The 25,110-nt window shown below is 43.8% G+C and overlaps 1 protein-coding gene across 1 annotated transcript in view; it reads left to right on the top strand.

The window, feature by feature from the left end:
* The window catches only part of FREM2 (FRAS1 related extracellular matrix 2), a 145,259-nt gene that overhangs the window by 82,255 nt on the left and 37,894 nt on the right, over positions 1 to 25,110 (top strand). The window contains exons 5-6 of the mRNA XM_075265908.1: positions 2,404 to 2,529; positions 7,744 to 7,995. Coding sequence (XP_075122009.1) covers positions 2,404 to 2,529; positions 7,744 to 7,995 — 378 coding nt within the window. The remainder of the gene's footprint in view (positions 1 to 2,403; positions 2,530 to 7,743; positions 7,996 to 25,110) is intronic.

Below are 25,110 nucleotides of genomic sequence, written 5' to 3'. Positions count from 1 at the left end.
CCTCCCCTGCCTATAAGGGTATAGAGACCTCACCTGCCCTGACTATTAGGGTATACAGACCTCACCTATCTTGTCTATTAGGGTATAGAGACCTCACCTCCCCTGACTATTAGGGTATAGAGACTTCACCTCCCCTGACTATTAGGGTATACAGACCTCACCTCCCCTGTCTATTAGGGTATATAGACCTCACCTCCCCTGTCTATTAGAGTATATAGACCTCACCTCCCCTGCCTATTAGAGTATATAGACCTCACCACCCTGCCTATTAGAGTATATAGACCTCACTTCCCCTGCCTATTAGAGTATATAGACCTCACCTCCCCTACCTATTAGAGTATATAGACCTCACTTCCCCTGCCTATAAGGGTATAGAGACCTCACCTGCCCTTACTATTAGGGTATACAGACCTCCCCTCCCCTGACTATTAGGGTATACAGACTTCACCTCCCCTGACTATTAGGGTATACAGACCTCACCTCCCCTGTCTATTAGAGTATATAGACCTCACCTCCTCTGCCTATTAGAGTATATAGACCTCACCACCCTGCCTATTAGAGTATATAGACCTCACTTCCCCTGCCTATTAGAGTATATAGACCTCACCTCCCCTGCCTATTAGGGTATACAGACCTCACCTGCCCTGACTATTAGGGTATACAGACCTCACCTCCCCTGACTATTAGATTATATAGACCTCACCTCCCCTGACTATTAGGGTATACAGAACTACCCTCCCCTGACTATTAGGGTATACAGACCTCACCTCTCCTGTCTATTAGGGTATAGAGACCTCCCCTCCCCTGACTATTAGGGTATAGAGACCTCACCTCCCCTGACTATTAGGGTATACAGACCTCCCCTCCCCTGACTATTAGGGTATACAGACCTCACCTCCCCTGTCTATTAGGGTATATAGACCTCACCTCCCCTGCCTATTAGATTATATAGACCTCACCTCCCCTGCCTATTAGAGTATACAGACCTCACCTCCCCTGACTATTAGGGTATACAGACCTCATCTCCCCTGACTATTAGGGTATACAGACATCACCTTCCCTGACTATTAGGGTATACAGACCTCACCTCCCCTGACTATTAGGGTATACAGACATCACCTTCCCTGACTATTAGGGTATATAGACCTCACTTCCCCTGCCTATAAGGGTATAGAGACCTCACCTGCCCTGACTATTAGATTATATAGACCTCACCTCCCCTGCCTATTAGAGTATACAGACCTCACCTCCCCTGCCTATTAGGGTATACAGACATCACCTTCCCTGACTATTAGGGTATACAGAACTCACCTCCCCTGTCTATTAGGGTATACAGACCTCACCTCACCTGCCAATTAGAGTCTATAGATCTCACCTCCCCTACTAGAGTAGAAAGTTGCTAACAAGCGTTGGTTTTCACTTTCACATGTTTTACATGAATGGCCATTCATTTAAATGGACACATGTAAAAGTAGGCAGTCAGCTGTTTGCCCCATTTGTTTGCACTATTTGACTGTCAATTTTTGGCCAAGCAGTTGTCTATTCGCAATCATTTAACCCATTCCTGTCTCAGCCATTTTTTTTTTATTTTTGTTTTTGACCTCCTGCCTTTCAAAAACCATAACTTTTTTTCGTTCGCAAAGCCATATAAGAGCTTAATTTTGTGGGACAAATCTTACTTCATAATGGGACCATTTAATACAATTTGATACATTTACTAGAATGTGATACCAAATTTATATAATTTTTTTCTACGTTTTAACCTGTTAAAAAAAAATTGCAATATATTTATTTTATTTTATTTTTTCACATTGTGGTGATTTAGTTCTGTATATTTTTTGATTTCTGCTTGGATTTTTGCTTTCTTGTAGAAGAAGGCTGCCGACACATGGCGATCAGATTTTTGTAGAAGTCAGGTTTTTTTTTTTAGAGAATATGGTGGTATAGATAGTGTTCAGCAGATTTGAAAGAGACATTGTGCTGGAAGGTGATCATTATTCTGTAGGTGATGGATTATGAAAGGTGTAGGTCAGTGATGGATTGTGAAAGGTCTAGGTCAGTGATGGATTGTGAGAGGTGTAGGTCAGTGATGGATTGTGAAAGGTGTAGGTCAGTGATGGATTGTGAAAGGTGTAGGTCAGTGATGGATTGTGAGAGGTGTTGGTCAGCATTCTAGAGATGACAAGTGCTGAGAGGTTTTGGTTAGCATACTGTAGAGGGCAGATGCTGAGATGTGGTGGTCAATGTTGGAAGGAAAACGGTCAGGTCTGTCAGGTGTCTGGATGTCTGATGGAACAAATGAAGACTGAATATAAAATGATACCAAAAAATACCCATTGAGATAATTCTATATAATATTATACAATACAATCACCTTTTGATTATTTTTCCTTTTTTTCATAGAATCAACAGTGTTCATTCCTGAGCCGATATATAACATTGAAGAAGATATTGGTGAGCTGTTCATACCGGTTCGGAGAAGTGGAGATGTGAATCAGGAGTTGATGGTTATATGTTTCACACAGCAAGGTAAGGCCATCTCTGTATATTCTGTCCCTTTAACTACTTCTTTTTGAAATCATACAGATATATATATTTTTTAATAAAAAAAAAATTCAGTGTTTTTATTTTTTATTTTATTTTTTATATATCTTTTTTTGGTGCCATGCTCCAGACTGGTGAAAAGTCATCTCATTTCGCAGCCTACAGTAAAACTGAATTTTAGTTTATCTTGTTTACTTTTTTCATTCATTACTAAGTTTAGTTCCCTTAAAGAGGACCTTTTATGTCTTTGGGCAAACGTGGTTTTATATACCACTAGCAAGCCGACAGTGCACTGAATTCAGGGGCAAGAGATATCGGTGCAGTTACCGTTATCTCTTCACTGTCAAAAGGGTGTTCCTGATAGTCCGTAGCTCTGTACTGTCAGAAAATGCGTTCCTTACCGCCCAACCATGATGCTAAGCTGTGATGAAGGCCCCTTTTCTCCCCCTCGACTGCACTCGTCCAAAGACTCTTACTATTACATAGCTCAGTGTCATGGCTGGGCGGTAAGGAATGCCCCCTCTGACACTAGAGAGCTATGGACAAGTACTGTCAGGAGGGGTGTTCCTCACAGCACAGCTAGACTGTCAGGAACTCCCTTCTGACAGTGAAGAGATATTGGTAACAGCACCAATATTTCTTGTTCCCAGGGCACATAACAAGAAAACTGACAGTGCGCTGAACTCAGCTAGTCGGCTTTCTAGCGGTATATAACACCACATGTGCCTGAGGACATGAAAGAACGTGAGGACTTGTTGCTGAACTTAAATTCAGAAAATCAAAATAAATGTATATAAAATATTGTATTAAAAACATGCAGTGGTTGGAAGGTTTCTGCTGCAGAAAGCTGCCTCCCAGCCAGAGATTAATTAGTCATTAGTAACATAAGAGAGGAAAATGGACATCCTAAAAAAAAAAATCTTTATTTTAGATTGTGAGCCCTATATGGGACAGTGATTGACACTATCTGTAAAGCGCTGCGGAATAGGATGGCTCTATATAAGTAAGCAAATAAAAAAATTCTATTTTAATAATTGCCACAATTGTAAGCCTAGGTTCACACCTGCAGCTGCTGTCCGCTGGAAAAATCCATTCCCCATTCTGTATGAAAAATGTGTGCTTTTCTCTCTGTATTTTTTGTCCTTTTTGGGTGGAAACTGGGTAGACCCCATTATTATTATGGGGTCCACAGGTAACCGTTATTTTATGCGGACCCAGGCGAGGTAACAGAGCATAACGTTGTCATTAGTGTTGCCAATATTAATTGTTTTTTAGCCCATCTCAATTTACCATCAGTTATTGAGGATTTCCTGTTCTATGAGATTTTCTGATCTATATGAAACATACCGTATATCAATATCAACTGTTATATCCACTAGGACTCACCTTGTAAAATGAAGGTCAAAGTCATGGAATGAGAATGATATTTTCTTTGCGGTTGTACTATTACATCTTTTCTAACTATCAAAAAGAAATGAGCATCTGCCAGCCACAATATGTCTGTGTGCAATAGGGTCACGGCGGTCCAGGTATAAAGAACAGCCTGGCTACTCTCAGTTTCTTATCATTTTCAGAAATTCTGTTTTATGGAATTTTTTTTGCTTTGTTATACATTATAGGTGATATTCATTCTCAGTGACCATCGATATACGGTACAAACACCAGTAGTAGATGGTTTATATTTAGGATGAATGGCTGAGCTGTAAATGGTTAGGAATGGGATCCCCGAGCTATATCATATACATTGGTATGTGTGTCACGTTTCTACCCTTGATTTTTACATACTATACCAGCATGTTTGGAAATGTGCCAGAGTAATGTATGGGCGTCCACTATTAGGGGCTGTAGCTACAGTGCACAGGGCTGTGACTCCATGTCAAGCTCAGCATTCATCCTGCTAAATGTGTTCTTACACACGGCATTAAATATGGAACACCTCCTATTTTTGTAGGTATAGTATCTCTTACTTATTGCTATTTTAATGGTATGGTATGTTGTACGTTACATTAGTGTATGCTCACCAAAGTACAAGCATCAAAATCTATAGCAAGTTATATTCTACGGTAAAATTAATATATAATCTGATGTGAAAATTAACAATAATACCGTATATACTCGAGTATAAGCCGACCCGAATATAAACCGAGGCCCCTAATTTTACCACGAAAACTGGAAAATCTTATTGACTCGAGTATAAGCCTGGGGGGGAAATGCAGCAGCTACTGGAAAATTTCAAAAATTAAAATGGTCGTAGTTTTTGGGTGCAGTAGATCCTGGGAAAGGGGAGGGGGTGTTTTGGTTGTCTGTCTGCCCCTTCCCTGAGCTTGAGGACTGGGTTTTTTTCGGCTCAAAGACTGGGCTGAAAAATTCGGCTTATACTCGAGTATATACGGCAATAAACAAATTTTATAGTGGTTCTGTTACCTCTCCTGACATATCTGCTAGACTAAATCACTGTATTTGCCATAACTTAACCTTGGCCTAGAAGGTAAAATGATGAAATTGACAACTAGGTGTTACCATTCCAGGTCCCCCCCTAACCAGTGTCACTGGTGTCCAGACTGTGCCTAACAACATCCTTTTAACAAGGGGAATGGTAACACCTAATAGTACCTTTATTTCTAAACGTGTAGGAGGAATAACATAGGGACACCCCAGAACAGAATTATACAACAAAGATGCTCCAAATCCATCAGTTCATTAAAAATACCAGTTTTTATTACAACAGGTGCCCCATAGAGTCAGAAGTAGTGACAAGTACTCTTAAAGGGATCTATCACTAGATTAGGGACCCCTAAACCTACAGTATATCCTTATGCAGCTGGAGATTATGGCTCCAAATTTGGTGACTCATCCGTCACCGGGTTCAGCAACCTCAAACAGGTTTACTCTGCCAGCTCCGGCTCATGGCACGTGTTTAAAGCCAAAGAGAGTTTCCTTTGCTTCACTGCGCATTCAGTTTCTGTAAAGTATGGAAACAGATGGGACTGGCAGAAATGCAGACATGGGGACTGGCTCTTAGTAGAGAAATATGATTATGTTTTAAGCAGGCTAAATTAATTAATATGTGAATGTCTAGGATATAATTAATGGGCCGGCTTTGCTATGCTAAATGCATCCAAATTCTGGTTTAATTTGTGCCAAAATACTGACCTACATATTTTTCCGCAGATTTACTTATGTGTTTTAGATATTTTTTGCATCTCACTGTAGTGCAAAAGAAAATTGGTCTAAAGTAAGCTGAGAGTTGGTATAAAGTTGACCTGACCTTTATGCCGGGAGCAGGGCTCCTAATATTATAGTTATCTATTCTGCTAGGAGTCCCTGACGTCCAGTGACATACTGTCCTGTACCATAAGCGGTACGTTACTGGGAGATAGGGACTCCTAGCAGAATAGGTAACTATGATGTTAGGAGTCCCACTCCTGGTATGAAGGTCAGGTTGATAAATCAGCCTTAGGCTGAGTTCACACGGGGTGTCACGAACTGAATTCACTGGGTCTTGAACCCATGACTTCCTGGCTATGTTCTGCGACCTTAACCATTGCACTATTTGGAAACCTGTTTTGTTCTGTGCTTTCGGCCAAGTGTTCATAGCGACGTCGCTTTTTGATCCTTCGATGTCGGCTCTTCCTATCATTGTGAAGCAGAATTCACCAAGCGTTGGATTGTTCACCCACTAATAGGGAACGTGAGCTGGGTTTAGACCGTCATGAGACAGGTTAGTTTTACCCTACTGATGATGTGTTGTCGCAATAGTAATCCTGCTCAGTACGAGAGGAACCGCAGGTTCAGACATTTGGTGTATGTGCTTGGCTGAGGAGCCAATGGGGCGAAGCTACCATCTGTGGGATTATGACTGAACGCCTGACTATGACTATGACTGAATCCCCCCTAAACGTGGCGATACCGCAGCGCCGAGGAGCCCAGGTTGGCCTGGGATAGCCGGCGGCGGAAGGGTCCCGTCCCCCGCCGCCGGCGCGTAGTGCCGGAAGTCCGCCGCCTCTCTCCCGCAGCGCATCGCATGTTCGTTGGGAACCCGGTGCTAAATCATTCGTAGACGACCTGATTCTGGGTCAGGGTTTCGTGCGTAGCAGACAGCCAGAATAATCAGGCACAGGATGGAGTGAGCTGTGAGTTTATATAGGACGGGCTAAACTGTGATTGGCCACAGAACAGGTGATCTTAATAAACCAATTACTCCAACAGAAGAGACCAGACAAGGTAAAGCACAGAACAAAACAGGTTTCCAAATAGTGCAATGGTTAAGGCTGCAGAACATAGCCAGGAAGTCATGGGTTCAAGACCCAGTGAATTCAGTTCGTGACACGGGGTATTTTGGTCAGGATTTTCAGGTGGAATCCAAAAAAAAACGTCAGGTCAGTTCTTTTTTCCAGGAGTGTTTTTTTCTAGCTCCTGGAAAAAAAGAAGCGACATGCTCATTCTTGAGGTGGATGCCGCGTCCGATTTCGGCAGCGGATGTCCACCTGAAGACATTCCCTCCTGACTAGGCCCATTGATTTGGGCTTAATCCGGAGTGGAGGGCGGCACTGGATGCCGGTACAATGCACCGGCATCCAGTCGCGGCTACCGTTTTTTTGGTCCGGAATCTGAGGCGGCCTCCGCGTCAAATTCCGGTCCAAAATACCCTATGTGAACCCGGCTTTAGGCTGAGGCTCCACATTGTGGAAGCGCAGCTTTTTTTTGCTGCAGATTTTGTTGCTGTTTTTTGAGCCAAAACCAGGAATGGATTGAGCAGAAGGTAGAAGTATAAGAGCTTCCTATATGTTTTCCATTCATTTTGTTGCCATTCTTGGCTTTGGCTCAAAAAATCACAACAAAATCTGCACCAAAGCTATGCATTTCCAAAATGTGGGGCCACAGCCTTATTCTGTAATTCTATGTAATAATAATCCATCCTGAACATTGGGTGTAACTCACTATGAACATGTCAGCTAATGGTACTAGAGTGACCATCAGGTAAACTGGGCAACTGGGATCTTATGTTTTTGTTAGGACTTTCTCATTTGGGGTAATATTATTGATGGGCTGGGGATTTATGTCTATAGGCTTCATTATATGTAAATCAGGTATACGATTAATATGTTATTACAGATTTTTGCTGCGTGTTTGCCTCCCAGACACTTCACAACATGACAAAGTGCTCATGTAAATGCATTCCAATTATCTGTTGTACAGGTACGGCTACTGGAACCGTCCCAACATCAGTTTTATCCTACTCCGATTACATATCCCGGCCCGAGGAGCATAACAGTGTTCTGAGGTTTGATAAAGGCGAGAAGGAGAAGATGTGCCGCGTGGTTATTATAGACGATTCCTTGTATGAGGAGGCAGAGTCTTTCAATGTCACGCTGAGCATGCCCATGGGTGGAAGACTTGGATCTGAATTCCCATCTACCAAGATTGTGATTTTACCTGACAAGGATGATGGTAAGGATATACTAAGTATATACTATTGTGGAAATGTTTGGTGCAAGTGTGTAGTGAGTCACCATGTATCCTGGGAAATCTCTCACCTCCACTGATGTAATAGATGGAATATGGACTTCAGACACTCACTAATATATGTATTGTAGGTACATTACACTAACACTCCTCTCATAATAAGAAGGCACTATCCAATACCTTTGTCATTGCTACTAGCTTGACTCCACTTTATATGTCGAATGCAGGATTCAGTTTTGGGCTCTTCAATATAATAAAAATTTATAGGAGGGCTTGAAAGGGTGCAAATATTGCAACTAGATAGATGGAATTGGGGGTTTCTCTTGGAATGAGAAGATAGAAAAACAAGCCATGTCCAGGCACCTTAAGGTGCCCCTACAGATTATATGAATATCATCTACATTCACCAAATTCAGCACGGCAGACTGATCATCTAATGTGTACAGGGTTGTCCCCACTCTCTCCCCCAGGGCAAGGAAGGTTCCAGCATATTGAATGTGAACATGCCACTCCTTTGTTCACACAAGACATAAGCTGCTGGTAGAGCGTTTTGGAAGCAATGTATTCCCCTCTCCCCAATCAGAATACATGCATGCTCCGCTGGGGCCAGTGTATGAAGGAAAGGGGGTGTTGAGAAATGTTTTTTAGCCAAATAAGTTTTCTGTAGTGTATAGCCATTAGAGATGAGCGAACAGTTAAATGTTCGATATTCGATATTCGTTTCGAGTAGCCGCTCAATATTCGACTACTTGAATCGAATATCGAATCCTATTATAGTCTATGGGGGGAAAACGCTTGTTTCAGGGGTCGGCAACATTCGATCAAATTACACTTACCAAGTCCATGAGTGAGGGTCGGGCTGGATCCTCCGAGAAGTCTTCGTGTAGCGTCCCCACGGCGTCTCCCGGATCTGAATTCACTCTGCCAGGCATCGGGCCTGGGCACAGCCGACTGCGCATGCCTACACTACAAGAAAATGGCCGCTTACAGACAAAGCGGCCATTTTCTTGTAGCGCGAGCATGTGCAGTCGGCTCTGCCCAGGCCCGATGCCTGGCAGAGTGAATTCAGAGCCAGAAGACGCCGCAGAGAAGCTGCACGGAGAAGACTTCTAAAGGTAGGAAAAGAACCAGTGTTGATTGGCCGACTGTATAGCATTCGGCCAATCAATGCTGGTTCTGCATCGAACTTTTACATTCGAATAGCGAGTGGTACTCAATCGAGTACGAGTATTTTGAATACTGTAGTATTTGATCGAATACCTACTCAATCGAATACTACTCGCTCATCTCTAATAGCCATCTCAAGATCTAGATGATATAGACACCAATGAAGGAAAGTTCTTTTTACGGTTACAGTAGTCAAATGGATAGGCCATAAATATCTAATTGGTGGGGGGAGCGACAGTTGACCCCTGCACTGATTAGGCCAACGAAGTGGCCTGTACAACAATACTGTACGCAACGTGGGGCTGGAAGCATTGGGCTCCGTACCCTGTGTAGTGTTTGGGCGCTATTACTGGGGTTCAGCTTTCATATGACCTCGCTGAAGTGCAGGGACCAGAGCTATCTGCATTGTGTATGGTATGAGTTCCGGAAGTGACCTCACAAAGCTGATCGGTGCAGGAGCCTAACTGTCGGCCCCCCACGGACCAGATATTTATGGTTTATCCCAAGCATAGGCTATAAAATCACTAATCCTGGAAACCCCTTTAATGGCTTGTGCTATATAAGCATAGATGCTCCTCTAAAGACAAATGGCATTGAGGGTTATAAATTATCTATCATGGCGGAGATGAGAGTAACCCTGTCTCCAGCCCCGGGAATGATCAGGAGTTCTGAAAACAACCAAGTGCTGCTGTTCTATGTGGTTTCCATTACTCCCATGGAGGTAAATAAGAACTGTTTCCATAGCTATTCCACAACTATCATGTTCTATACTTCCAACTAGAGTCAGAAGAACGACCTGCAAAATCCCATCATGGTCATATTTGGCCGAGGTGGGAATACTCCTTTAATGAGTTATAATTGATGGAGAATGGTCGGACTGGTTCGCCTTGTTTCTTTTGTTTTCCTATGTAACTACGGAATAGTAGACATAATGTAAACTCTATATACACATCTATATATCCACCGAGCAGGTGTTTAGTTTAGTGACTGCTTTATCCATAAATCATCAGATCATCTGTAATTTCTGCAGACTTAGATGACGTGAGAGCAAACCTATTTTCAGGAATACCGAAGTTATTTTTTCATTACTTTTCTTTAAGCAAACTCCCACCAGGGCTTCTTATAGATCAGCACATTGCTGGAACCTAAAGAAGAGTGAATTGTATGGAGGAGCTGGCACTTGAAAGCTTGGTCTGTAAAGGCTCATTACTCAATGACAGAATAAATAGTACAGATCATTAGAGCAGAACTGAGGAGTGGGCACTAAGCACAGCGCAGCCATTTGTAGGGCATGTAATAGGGTGGACTATTCACTGAATGGTCATTATTAGAGACAAACATTGAGCGGCGCTTATGTATGCTGTAAGCACCAAGGTGGTGAGTGATAACCTGGGGAACGTAGGGCTATCCATCACTAGGGTATTGAAACTAGGTTAAACATTTAAGGAAAGGGTGGAAGAGATGAGAACCAGAGGAAAATACAACCAAACTGGTTTTCCCAAATACCTTTCCATCTTCTGCACCTCTTCTGTTCTCCCATCACGATGAAGAACAAAAGTCCATTCTGTTTGCCTTGGGAGGTTCTACGATCACATTTCTAGACTCAAAGTTGATGATCACTTTTCAAGCCAATATCTTAATTATCTTAATTTTCTTAGTACCAGCTACTTTAATATTATTCTCCATGAATCTGAACTGCTAGGCAAATCGTCATATATGACCGAATAGAATGGGACTGAGCTGTAATACCAGACATAGCCCATGGATAGGAGTGGCGCTGTTTCTGAAAAAAAAAAAATGTAGACCCTAATTGTTTAATACATGCTTTTTCATCATAACCGATGACATATATACTGGTACATGTGAGTCTGCCTTCTAGGAAACCCACCAATCCATACATTGAAGGGGCGACAGCGCTATTTAAACAGGGCATTTCACCATCTCCACTTCTTTTCATCCCTTAATGGGCTTTACTTTCAGATGGGTGGTCCGGTACTGCCCACGTGACAATAGATAACCTAATTAGCATATTGTGAGCAGAAAATAACCTAAAAATGGTGTGAGCTAGAAAAGAAATTCCAACTGCATCAAAGTTGGATATATTTAGGTGGTGAAAGGTCCTCTTTTAAGTGCTATATATACAGATTATTCTTGTACATATTAGACCCAGTTCACATCTGCGTTTGTGGAATCTGTTTCCCTCTCTGCATGTGGAATCTGTTTCCCTCTCTCGTGCGGAAACCACATGGACCCCATTATAGTCTATGGTGTCCACGGGTTTCCTAAGGTAACTGCTTTTTTTATGTAGATTAGGTTTCCATTCGGGAAGGGGTCCCCAAGTGAAATCTGAACACAGATATGAATCAAGCCTTATAGATGTGCAGGGAATTGCAGCACTGCTGTGCACAACGAGTCCTTGGATTGTGTACAACAGGGGTGCCCAATACGTCGATCGCGATCTACCGGTTGATCGCAATGGACGTATGGGTCGATCGCGGGAGGCAGCCAGGAATCTCCGGTGTCTGCTTGTTCACAGTGCAGGCTGAGAGTCGACTCAGCCTGCGCTGTGAACAAGCACTCCGGACACTTGCAGGCTGGGCAACAGCAGTAGCTCCGGGGGATGACGCGCTCCCTGCTCTTAGGGATGGAGGGAACCGGGGTGCTGCTTGTTCACAGCGCAGGCTGAGAGTCATCTACGGACACTGGCAGGCAAGGCTGCCACAGCCCCAGCCTGCCAGTGTCCAGAGATAACTCTCAGCCTGTGTTGTGAACAAGCAGACAGCGGGGATGCCTGAGCGGCCACAGAACGCCGCTGTCTCCTGCTCTCATGCTCCGCCCGACCCCGCCCACATGTCCGACCCTGCCCACAGACACCCCCCCCCGCCCACAGGCCCGCCCCGGCCCCACCCACAAGAAGTGGGTAGTAGATCTTTGGACTTGGACATGTTATAAAGTAGCTTACATGCTGACAAAGTGTGAGCACCCCTAGTGTACAACAATGAGTCCCCCATTCCTGTTAGAAGGAGGGTGAATGGAGCGTCAGTCAAGCACCCCACCACTGCTTCATACAAAATACTCATAGCTGTGGTCATGGTCATGCAGCAGGGAAAAGGGATGATCAGTGGTGGTCCAGGGTTGGAAGACCCCCATTGATTTGCTGTTTATCAGAATAGGAGATCCCCTTTAATAGGAATACCCTTTTAATTAAAGAATAAGAATTCATACACATTGAACACATTACTATTGATCACATAATGATTTTCTGCAGGCACAGTTGTGTAGGGCTAAGCAGGTGAGATGTCCATAGACCACTAGTTACACCCCTGCTTGAGCCCTATTCACTTTACCTTATCCTGCAAGGCTTTAGCAGATTATAGCTGAAATGTGCCATTTGTCAAAGCATGTTCTGGAAGAGTGCATTGTGTAGTCATCCATGTATCCATCCATTTCTAATGTGACATTGTATCCTCTTTTGCTTCTTTAATCTTTCCCTGGGCTCCAGACCCCGCTCACCCCCACAGTTTTACTTGAGATAAAGTATCAACTGGTAGTCACTTTCCTAAAATGCAAGCTATCAAATACCAAAAAGTAAACCAAATAGGAAAATAAAGATATTATGGTTTATTAACCCTCAGTGGGTCCTGCGCCATGGATATGTCCGAGCCTTCCGAATCTCGAGTCGTCCTGAAGGGTGCCTTGGGAGATTAGGAGTAAAGACAGAGACGAGGGAGAGGAAGCGAGATAGTGAAGCAAGTTCCATTAACATTTTTGCTCGAGCTGTCACAGCCGCTTTCAATAGGTGGATCCAGGCCAAAGAAAATGAACTGTACACAGAACTGTTGGCAAACTCTGCTAAACTGGGAAACCCAAAGACAGTTTTCGGGCAGATGTGAATTAACATTTGTTACATGAGTTGTAGTGTCAAGTGAAACAAATGCCGTTCATTTGGCCGCGGGGCTGGGGTAGTTTAGAATGAATAAGCTGGATTAAGCCTTCACAGTTTACTTTGTGATAATACACGGTACTCCTGTGGCTCTCGTGCCCTGCTCATCTCATGTGCCGCTTCACCATTTTGTGTAAGCGGTTGCCAATTCCCCTCGAACACAATAGACATATTCTGCTGCCTCAATAGCAGTGAATAATATGACTGGCGACATAGTCCTACACATTGTTCCACAGGTGCAGTGACCTTGAAGTTAATGCATATTAGTATAAAATATATGCCCCATAATAATGTCCTAATCGCTATTAGGGTGGGTGGGTTCAAAGGAAGGGTCATTAACCATTTCATGATCAAACCATTTTTCCCGGTTCATGCCCAAACACATTTTCAGGTTTTTTAATACATGCAGGTTTGAAAGCTGTAATGGTAAATTCACGCGGGTTTTTTTTTTGGTCAGGATTTTGAGGCCATATCAGCCTCAAAATCCTGACCAAAAAGATGGCTCCCATTGGCTCCACTGGGAGTCGGTCAGTTCTTTTTCCAGGAGCCGGAACAAACAAAGGAAGCGAGATGCTCCTTCTTTCAGGCAGATTGGCCTCACGACATCAGTCTGAAGACATTCCCTCCCCCTGACTAGGCCCATTCATTTGGACCTAATCCGGAGCGGAGTGCGTGACTGGATGCCAATGTACTGCACCGGCATCCAGTCGCAGCTACCTTTATTTTGGTCCGGAACCTGAGGTGGTCTCCAGCTCAAGTTCCAGATCAAAAAACCCCGTGTGAACATTGTTTTCACTTGGGTTATTCAAATAATTTTTGCCTCTTTTTTTGGTGATATACACACCGTACACACGTCCATAGTCATGAGCAGGTGTGTGGAAAAGGGAATGGATGACACATGGGTGGAATTCATCAATAGAATAGATGAGACCGAGCCACAAAAAAACAGACAGGGCTATGACCTGCTCCATATTTTGTGGCTCAGACAGTGATCTGTAAAAAGTTTAATAGTGTACATGGGCCCATAGAAATGAATGAGAAAATTGGTGGAAATCAAAGGAAAGAGGTGCGGGCAGAATAAAAATGGCATTTGCATTCAATTTTTGTCCAAGATTGCGTTATAAAAGTTCCATATCCTTGGCTATATTTATGCCATAGAAAATTGATAAATTGTTTCCAGTGTATATGAAGAAGTCTGAAACAATTGGGGGCCATTGTCCAGTTCTGGTAATACTCATTGATCCTACAACTTAAAGGGATTCTACCATTAAACTACCTTTTTTTCTAATGAACACGTCGGAATAGCCTTAAGAAAGGCTATTCGTCTCCTACCTTTAGACGTGGTCTCCGCCGCGCTGTTCCGTAGAAATACCGGTTTTAACCGGTATGCAAATGAGCTCTCCGCAGCAATGAGGGCGGGCCCCAGCGCTGAAAGGCCAATGAGCGCATCCCCATTGCTGCCCGAGAGCTCTTTCCAGCACCGCCTCCTTCTTCTGCAGCAACTACGCCTCTTCTGGCTTCTCTTGCTCTTGTAGTTCTATACAAGAGCATAGAGAGGCCACCCCAAAATGGCCGCCGGCCGGCTCCTGTATTGAACTGCAAGAGCGGCTACCCAAAAATGGCCGCCGGCCGGCTCTTGCAGTTCAATACAGGAGCCGGCCGGCGGCCATTTTTGGGTATAGAACTACAAGAGCAAGAGAAGCCAGAAGAGGCGGAGTTGCTGCAGAAGAAGGAGGCAGCGCAGGAAAGAGCTCTCGGGCAGCAATGGGGATGCGCTCATTGGCCTTTCAGCGCTGGGGCCTGCCCTCATTGCTGCGAAGAGCTCATTTGCATACCGGTTAAAACTGGTATTTCTACGGAACGGCGCGGCGGAGACCACGTCTAAAAGTAGGAGACGAATAGCCTTTCTTAAGGCTATTCCGACGTGTTCATTAGAAAAAAAGGTAGTTTAATGGTAGAATCCCTTTAAGCATAGGTTGACTGCACTACATGTTCCTCCCTGCTTTGGTTTAACTATGAATTTAGGACCGATCCAGGCTTGGTTTGGGAAAATCCTTAAGAGCATCCAACCACCATCTAATATCTATGGCTACTAAAGAGAATCTATCACAGCTTAAAGAAAACCTTTCACCAAGTCCACGTTGTCCAACTCTTTGCATCCTTCCACAGGAGCCACTCCTCTGCTGCCTGTCCTATGACCACCCACATGACAGTAGAGAATCTAATTAGCATATGGGGTGCTGAAACTAACAGCATTGACTGCACGGTAATGCTGGGGGCTAGAGAAATTTTTTTAACTATGTCAGAACCAGAAGAGTAGTAGCTATTTATTAAAGGGTGCAAAGAGTTGAGGTGGGTAGAGATGGTGAAAGAAGAAGGGTTAGAAATCTGTCAGCAGAACAGGTACCTCTCTCTCGATTTCCACGTATACATTGAATCCTATCCAAAAGACCACCCCTTAGAAATGTATATTTTGCAATGACTTTAGGCGGGCGCACCAGCAGTGGTTCTTACACCCTTTTAAGATTAAAAAACTTCCGCAGGAGAGAGCTAATATTTGCATTTTTTGCGAGCACTCACTGGCTCCATGGTGATGGTCCACGGGTTCCGATATAGAGATTTTCTCTAAATAGCATGTTTTTCGTTTTTCAGCCCCTATTTTTGTTCCTTAATCACTTCCACATGGATTAATCCTAGATATTAAAATTGCGCCCTAAATGCTTAACGTCAATTGAAGGGAGTGAATAAAAATAATTAATTAAAACTGTCTAGGATTTAGCTATAGGGGTTTTATTTAACCCTTTTGACAGTAGAAATGTTTATTAAAAATCCTCCTCCCTCCCTCCCTCCATACAGCTCCCACTGAACTGAGCACTATGGCATGTAAACATTGGCGTGGCGCTCAAGTCAACCACCGAGGTTGGGTGCCCCAAGATTAGCACTCCTGGATTAAATTTCAACATACAGTCAAACCTATCCAAAAAACACTTCTTTAAGAACACCAGCCCCTTACTCAGACCACAGTTTGTGTGTAGGGTTTCAGTTTTCCATACTAACCCTCTTCTTTGAGAAGACCACCCCCCACGTTCTGATGGAATTTTGGTTTGTCTCAAAGAGGTCAACATTAGAGTGTATGAGCCTCTCTTCTATAATGGCGGTGGACATCATCTACCATACCTATGAGACTAGTGAAGAACAAGCATGATATAAATGTATAGTTCTGTCCGTTATCCCACAATACATTTTTAGTCTTGCTAATTGGAGATCAGGGATCCGGTGGAGGGTCTGACTCAACCTTCTGCTCCGTAAGAAGTGATGAAACTTCATCCTGTCAGCAGGAGAGTAACAATAAATAGATTTGTTCCGCATGGCTCTCCTGTTACCAGTAAATGAAGACGATCAAGTTCAGTGGAGGATAAATTAGAAATATTGAAATACCCACTTATAGCACAAACGGGAATAGCATGACACGCATTTCATGGGTATTTGTAGCTTCACAGCTGACTTCTGGGTAAGAGAAATTACACTTGAAAGATGTTTCTATTACTGGACGATTTGGGCATTTGTGCAGTCTAGCTACCAAGAGAGAAATCAATTTTTCCCCCTTTTGACCTTTTTTTTTTTAATATTGTGTTGGTTATGTAGGGGCAAAACATACACCATACATGGTGTCATATAAGTTATTCTGCTGCTAATAGCGCCATTATGGCTGCAGCACATTTCACATTTGTCTCTGAGACTGGGGATGTACTGTACAATAAGGAGCATTCTGTCCAGTGGCGTAACTACCGTCGTAGCAGCAGAGGCAGCTGCCAAAGGGCCCGGGACATTAGGGGCCCGGTGACAGCCGCTACTGCTGCTATCATTATACTCAGGGGGTCTTTTTGGACCCCCGAATATAATAATTGGCAGACCGGGAGAGGTAAGAAACATAAAAAACACTGTTACTTACTAGAGATGAGCGAGTAGTACTCAATTGAGTAGGTGTTCGATCGAATACTACGGTATTCGAAATACGCGTACTCGATCGAACACTACTAGCTGTTCGAAGTTAAGATTCGATGCAGAACCAGCGTTGATTGGCAGAATGCTATACATTGCCAATCAACGCTGGTTCTTCTCTTACCTTTAGAAGTCTTCTCCCTGCGCAGTGTCCCCACGTCCTCTTCCAGCTCTGCATTCATTCTGCTTAGGCATCGGGCCTGGGCAGAGCTGACTGCGCATGTCTGCGCGGGCGCGGGCATGCGCAGTCGGCTCTGCCTAGACCCGATGCCTAGCAGAGTGAATTCAAGGCCGGAAGAGGACGGGGGGACACTGCGCAGGGAGAAGAATCCAGCCTGACCCTCACTCATGGACTTGGTAAGTATAATTTGATCAAATGTTGTGTACCCCTGAAACGAGCATTTCCCCCCATAGACTATAATGAGGTTCGAACAGTCGAACAGTGTGCGGCTGTTCGAATCGTATTTCGAACCTCGAACATTTTAGTATTCGCTCATCTCTATTACTTACCTCTCCATGATCCGTGCAGACTTCGGCCTAGTCGTCTGACGTTTCATGACCCCGGCCTGCGTCCCGGGTCATGTGACGTCTGACGTCATTGAAGATCAACTACTTTGGAGGCCAACAGCGTAGGAGCCGGGAGATAGGTGAGTAACAGAGTTTTTTTTATGTTTTTCTCCCTCTGGGTCTCCGATTATTATACTCTGGGGTCTGAAAAGACCCCAGAGTATAATAATTGTTTATGGGTGTCCACAGTGGGACATAATACTGTGTGCAGGGGCCACTATGGGGGATAAAACTGTGTGCAGGGGCCACTATGGGGGATAATACTGTGTTCAGACGCCACTATGGGGGATAATACTGTGTACAGGGGCCACTATGGGGGATAATACTGTGTTCAGGGGCCACTATGGGGGATAATACTGTGTGCAGGGGCCACTATATGGGATAATACTGTGTGCAGGGGCCACTAAGGGACATAATACTTTGTGCAGGGGCCACTATTGGGGATAATACTGTATGCAGGGGCCACTATGGGGGATAATACTGTGTGCAGCGGCTACTATGGGGCATAATACTGTGTGCAGAGGCCACTATGGGGGATAATACTGTGTGCAGGAGCCACTATGGGGGATAATACTGTGTGAAGGGGCCACTATGGGGCATAATAGAGCGTGCAGGAATGCGTAGGAGGGGGTTGGTCGAGGTCTTCGGTGTCGGTTGGTGGGGACCATGTCAAAAGTTCGCCACAGGGCCCCGCCATTCTTAGTTACGCCACTGAGTCTGTCTATCCTCCACTCCCCATTACTACTACTACTACTGATTTTACATGCAGTGCTGCCATGTAAAATATCAAACAAATAGCTGAGATAAGCCCAACTGAAATTAACATAGGAGATCCTCGGCAAATACAAGGCCTGATGCAACTAAAGAGGTCCCTGACACAGAAAGGGAAATCCATGAGCACAACAAGGAAATCATATTACTGTCTATGACTAACTTCCCATCAACAATAACACAAGTAGTCAGAAGTAAATATAAGTACATAAGTAGACTTTATTAATTTTTCAAGCTGTAAGATGTGCAGAATGTTCAGTCCACTGCACAGAGAAAGCTGCTTGGAAAGGGGTGTAGGCTGTGAGTAAAGTCAGCCCCTCCCCTCTTCATTTACTGCATGAAGATAAAACAACTCCCCCCCCCCCCCCTCTACTCACTGTGAACCCATCTTGTTTAACAGGGATAACTAAGGATGAAAGTTCCCTAGTAATAGGGAGTAAAATTCTTTGTTAAATAAAGTGCATTACATTTTGCCCAGAATCACATACTGTATTAAATGAGACTAAGCTGAAAGGTGACCATTTAAGCTAGGCCATTTTTGTTACACTTGAGTGGTTGTATAAGGGTTTTCTAGCAGTTACAATCTTCATTGAGACTTTAAAATTTTTTCTTAATTCTGGAAAGCAGTACTTAACAGTAGTGATGGTTTCCCTCCCCTGGATCAACGTGTGTTTTATTAATAGAGATGAGCGAACACTGTTCGGATCAGCCGTTCCGAACAGCACGCTCCCATAGAAATGAATGGAAGCACCTGGCGCGTACATTTTGCCGGCGGCCGGTCGCCGTGCCAGGTACTTCCATTCATTTCTATGGGAGCGTGCTGTTCGGAACGGCTGATCAGAACAGTGTTCGCTCATCTCTATTTATTAACTGTATTATAAGCATAATGACTAGGGCTCCCCTCTGGCTTCTTCTATCATTCCAGCCCAAGGCTGATGGAGGACGGCTATCCAATGGACACTCTTTGTCACTAGAACCCAGTTTATCAGCCCGGCCCTGCAGATAGATAGGTTAGGGTCACGTGAATCAAATGGTGTATTTTCCTCTTATAAATCGGTGCCTTTATTACCAAAATATTATCACTGTTTTTGGTAATATGCAATTAGCACTTTGGAGCAAGTAGGGCATTGTCACTCACCTCTTTGGAGCAATAGCAGCAGCCTTGTTACTCCAAAGAGTCATTTACATATTGACAAAAACAGCAATGTCTTGGCAACGGAGGAATCGATTTACAAGAGAAAAACACCATTTTATTCAGGTGACCTGTGGGCCTGATAGGTCAGGGTCATGCTATTCTGGGTTTTGGTGATAGAATTCCTTTAAGGCTGAGACCCCACGTTGCAGAAATGCAGTGTTTATTGTTGCAGTTTTTATTGCGTTTTTTTTGAGCCAAAGCTAAGACTGGCTACAAAAGAATTGGGAAATACATAGGAAGTTGTTATACGTCTACCTTCTGTTCAATCCACTCCTGGCTTTCGTTAAAAAACTGCAACAAAATCTGCAACAAAAAAAGCTCCATTTCTACCTTAGCCTAACAGTAGATGTGGCAAGCAAGACCCAGTATTAGATTAAAGGGATTCTATAATTAAAATCCCTTTTTGAACTAAGCCCATGTCAGAATAGCCTTAAAGGGACTCTATCAGCAAAATTATGCTATAAACGATAAGATAATCCTTTAATAGTCCCACAATGGGGAAATTTCAGTGGTACAGTTTCATAGATGGTACAGTAGTATATAGCAGGAGAGAAACACATACAAGCTCATGGCAGATAGAGGAAATGCTAGGAATCATAGCAACTAAAAAGAAAGAAACACAGACACACTGCAGGATCATTTAGTTCTCTGTGCGGAGTGATGTTAATAATACAGCCCGACCATGGTTGGAGGACATGAGGAGGGGTCACATCATGTAGATATAACAGGCAGAAATGTTTTTGCAGAGGTGGGGGACATATGCAGCTATCATGATAACATGTGGCAGTTCCTTTGGTAGGTGTTGAGATCTTCTGCTCACAGCTGATAGTTCGGTATCTTTCATCAGCACTATTGTCCATTAACCACAAAAAAATGCCCCAAATATCCTTCATCACAAGCCCTCCTCTTCCTTTCTTCTTACCACTGTGTTCTACTGCCCAAAGAAGTCTGAAGCCATCCAGGTAGACAGGGTGCTGCTCTCTTGCCAAGCTTCCATAAACTCATGGGGTAGGTGGGTGATGGTAGGTTCCCAGGCTGTAACAGAGTCCCACGTGTCCTCGCTCTTCCCCGCCTTCATCTTCTTTTCTTCCGGAATGAAGAAGTTCGCGAGCATACTGCACATGCACAGTACGCTCGCGTAGTTCTAAGGGATACTTAGAACTACAACAAAAATGGCGCCGACATGTGCGCAGTAGCACTCCGGAGGGAGAGATACTGTGCACGCGTGGGATTTGAACACAACAAGCCAGAAGAACAGAATATCAAGGCGGGGAAGAGCCAGGACCGGAGGACGTCTCTGGAAGAAGAAAGAAGAGGAAGGTGTGACAGCAAGATGACGTCGGACTGTGGAGGACCGCCCACCGTGCACGATAGGTATGTTTTACAAATATATTTTTATGGTTTTATTTTAAAACAGGGGGAAGGTTTAAAATAACATTTGCGGTGCCTGAATAGCCTTTTTAAAGGCTATTCGCGCATATATGGGGCTCTTACAGCATATTTTTGCTGATAGAGCCCCTTTAAGAAAGCCTAGGTTTCTCCTACATATATTATCCTGATCCACACGGCCGTTCTGGTGTTTTTTTGATGCATGCAAATGAGTCTTCAGAAAACACAGGGGGTGTTCCACTTGGCTCAAAAAACACAGGGGGCGTTCCACTTGGCTCAAAAAACACAGGGGGCGTTCCCTGTGCTGTCCAAAGACTCTCCAGCAACGCCTCCATCTTCTTCTCTCGACCGCCTCTTCATCGGGCTCGTATTCAACCGAAAGACCCGCCTGCGCATGTCTATCAGCTATTTTCGTGTAAGAGGCCACAGGAAAATGGCCAATGGAGATGTGCAGTCGGGTCTTTCAACTAAAGACGCGGCCAATGATGCGAAGAAGAAGCGGTCGGGAGAAGAAGATGGAGGCATCACTGGAGAGTCTTCGGACTGAATAAGAGACGCCCCCTGAGCTTTTTGAGCAAAGAGGAACAAGATAGAATCCCTTTAAGGGTTATATATGCGAAGTCCCTTCTAACTGATAATAAATAGACATAAATAGACCCATAAAGCTAAAAATTCACAATAAACAAAACAATGTAGTTGAAAAGAAAATTTCTAAGCTCTGTAAATATGTATTATATTTTTTGGCGAGAACTCACCTAAGTTTTCACTGATTCTCAGAACTGATAGGTTCTAGGGCACAACGCTATTACGGCATTGCTGTTCTCTGGAATGATGGTAGTTTTATTGGTATTTTCCAGAGAACAGACAGGAGAAATAAGCTTTCATCTTAATAATGATGGAATCCTGGGTATATAGATAAGTATAGAGATGATAAGTACAGTATAAGTATAGTGTGCACATGCCAATGAGCAATTTTCAGAAGCAAATAATCTCTGCTCTGTGCAAAATCATTATGTTTATTATCTCTACTTTATTACTGTCAGTCATAATGTGGTGGTAAAACAGCCAGATAAACTGGGTTTATAGCAAATGGGCAGAAGCCAAAAGAGACGTCTACTTATATATTCCCTACAGGATCACTTACTCAAGGTGCAGTTATAATACATCTACTAGATCCGAAAAACAGAATATCTGACTGATGTCTTAGTAAATAGTCTGTAATTGTGCTCATAATGTGCGGTTATCAAAAAAAAAACCTCCATATATACTTAGAGATGAGTCTGTTCAGGGGCGTAACTACCATAGAGGCAGCAGAGGGGGCTGCCACAGGGCCCAGGCCATTAGGTGGCCTGGTGACAGCCGCTACCGCTGCGTTTTTTGGTTTATTTTTTTAAATTGGCTGTTACGGGCCCTGTTTACTTGCTGATCCTGGACATAATACTGTGTGCAGGGGCCACTATGGGGACATAATACTGTGTGCAGGGGCCACTAAGGGACATAATACTGTATGCAGGGGCCACTATGGGGTATCATACTGTGTGCTGGGGCCACTATGGGGGATAATACTGTGTGCAGGGGCCGCTAATGGACATAATACTGTGTGCAGGGCTTACTAAGGGACATAATAGAGTGCAGAGGAGGGGGTCGGTCGAGGTCGTCGGTGTCGGTTGGGGGGGGCGCCCCATGTCATGTCAAAAGTTCGCCACGGGGCCCCGCCATTCCTGGTTACGCCACTGAGTCTGTTGTTCCCGGGACCTGCAGAAGAAGACAGAGGAGTTGCTGGAGAGTTTTCGGAGAGCACAGGGGATGCTCCCTGCGCTTTCTAAAGACTCATTTGCATACAGAAGGAAAAAGAAAATTCACAAAAACGGCAGCACGTATCAGAATAATAAAGGTAGGAGAAGAATAGCCTTTCTAAAGGCTATTCCGACGTGGTCTTTGTAGAAAAAGGGATTCTAATGATAGAATCCCTTTAAAGCTCCTGACCACCGAGCGGTCAAGGGACCGTTGGGTTAGAGAGGAGCTGCATCATGGAGGATCCTATAGCTAGGCACACAGCACTCATTGGGTGCAGTGTACACAGTGATCAGGACTGCAGGGGCGGTAATAAATCATCTCTGCCTTCTCTAGTTACAGTCGGCTCCCTAGTACGGGTACTTTGCAGAGATAAGAATGGCCCGACCAGACGTGTATTGTCTAGGGGCAGTTTGGAACTGGTTTAAGCACCATACCCTTTTTATCTATATTAAATCTAAAATTTAATAAGTTCGTCCTTTGGCTCTAAATGTCCCCACAATTCTGAAGAGGGTAAATATTGTTTAGCTATGTTACCCTTTTATGTGCTAGTGGTGAATGGTTTGGGTATTTTTGGTCTTGCCTACCATAAAGTGGCGAGCGTTGGCAGCTATTTGAATCAATGTATGATTCAGTCCTATATAGCCATGTGGGAAAGGAGAGTGTGGAAGCAGAGTTTCCCCTTAAGGTCACATTCAGGGTCAATTGTGAGTGTGTAAGGTATACAGATGCCCCACAGGATTGGTATACAGTCAGTGGTTTATCTATCATGTGTGAGATCTCGATCCCTGACAACAGACATCAGCTGATCAGTGGGGATACCAGGTGTCAGGACCCCTTGATCTCATATTGATGACCTATCTAACGATAGACCATCAATATCCCATGAATCCCATGTGGTGCTATGGCTTTGAATTGTTTAGATCTTTGAGCTGTGCTACATACAAAGAATCAAGTTAACCTCAAACTCCCTGAACCTGGCAACATATATAGCAAGATTCATTTCATTTCTAATTGTATGAGTTATGCCAACAATGAACAGAAGATGAAAGGTGCCAGGATCACTGCTCAGCCTCCCAGGAGCTAACTCAACCCACATCAAACAAAACCACATTGGCATTAATACAAAATCCTGGCACTCCCTGAGCATAACCCGACTCCTATAATGACCCCCATTTCACCATTCTGCTACATTTATTTGTAAACTTGTAAATATTGTATTAAGTGACTTTATGTAAGTTTCATCACTGTATATATGAAGAGTTATACACTTTATAATATACTTTATTATACTTTATGGGTAAACATTTTAAGATATTTGTATGCTGTCAATGAATGAGAACACTGCAAACCCTATACATAGCTAGTTCTGCTCACAACTGAGAATTGGGTGCAGTTGGATCTAGTCTTTTTAAGAGCTTGGCCCCAAACCCATGCAAAAAAAAGGGACACCGATCCATTGTCTGCATTCCAAGGGACCCCAATTCACTTTGTCTACCTGGAAGTCAGGTGCCTTACTTCTGCAGAGATTCCAGCACTATATCATTGATGTGCCCAACTATCTTATGCGACACTTAAAGGGGTTTTCTGGGCAAAAAATTAGTGCTCTAAATAGGTTAATAAGTGCATCCATATACCTTTAGCAGTGCTTTGAATGATTTCTGGGTTTCTCTGTGAGCTCTTGGCATCTTCTGCATTTGTTTACATGAGCATCTTCCTGTTCTGTTTTCCTACAACTACCATGGTGCCGTGTGCCACTCAGTGCTGGCTCACATCATCTCCCTTTCTCATTCTCTCACCCTCCCTTTCTCACCCCTTCCCTTCCCTGTTTCCCTAGCTAGCGCACCCACTACTAGCCCTTCCTAACTAACTCAACCCCCACCCCATAATACTTAACTGTCTTCAAATCCAGACCTTCTGAGCATGGAACATCACTTCTTCTGGGTGGTCTGGACCAGATGACAGATAAGTATGCTGGGGGGAGGGGGTTTAGTATAGGTGATGTTCAGTTTCCACCTTCTGGAAACGGAACGTCATAGGAAAATTGGAAAATGTGCCTGGTGTGGGTCACATGACCTCCTCGGCGATCTAGGTAAATTTTTATTTTTGGTAACCTGTAGAAGGTAGGCAGGAAGGTGGGGTAGTTTAGATCCGAAAAATCAGTTTATTCTGGACAACCTCTTTAAAGGGGCTCTACCACTGGATATATGTGTTATGAGCTAAATATATGCCTGAATAGACTTTAAAAAGTCTATTCAGGTGCTGCTATTAG

The sequence above is a fragment of the Leptodactylus fuscus genome, chromosome 2 (genome assembly GCF_031893055.1).
Source record: "Leptodactylus fuscus isolate aLepFus1 chromosome 2, aLepFus1.hap2, whole genome shotgun sequence".
Taxonomy (NCBI): domain Eukaryota; kingdom Metazoa; phylum Chordata; class Amphibia; order Anura; family Leptodactylidae; genus Leptodactylus; species Leptodactylus fuscus.
The sequence above is the reverse complement of the archived record's forward strand: the minus strand, read 5'-3'. Positions and strand labels throughout refer to the sequence as shown.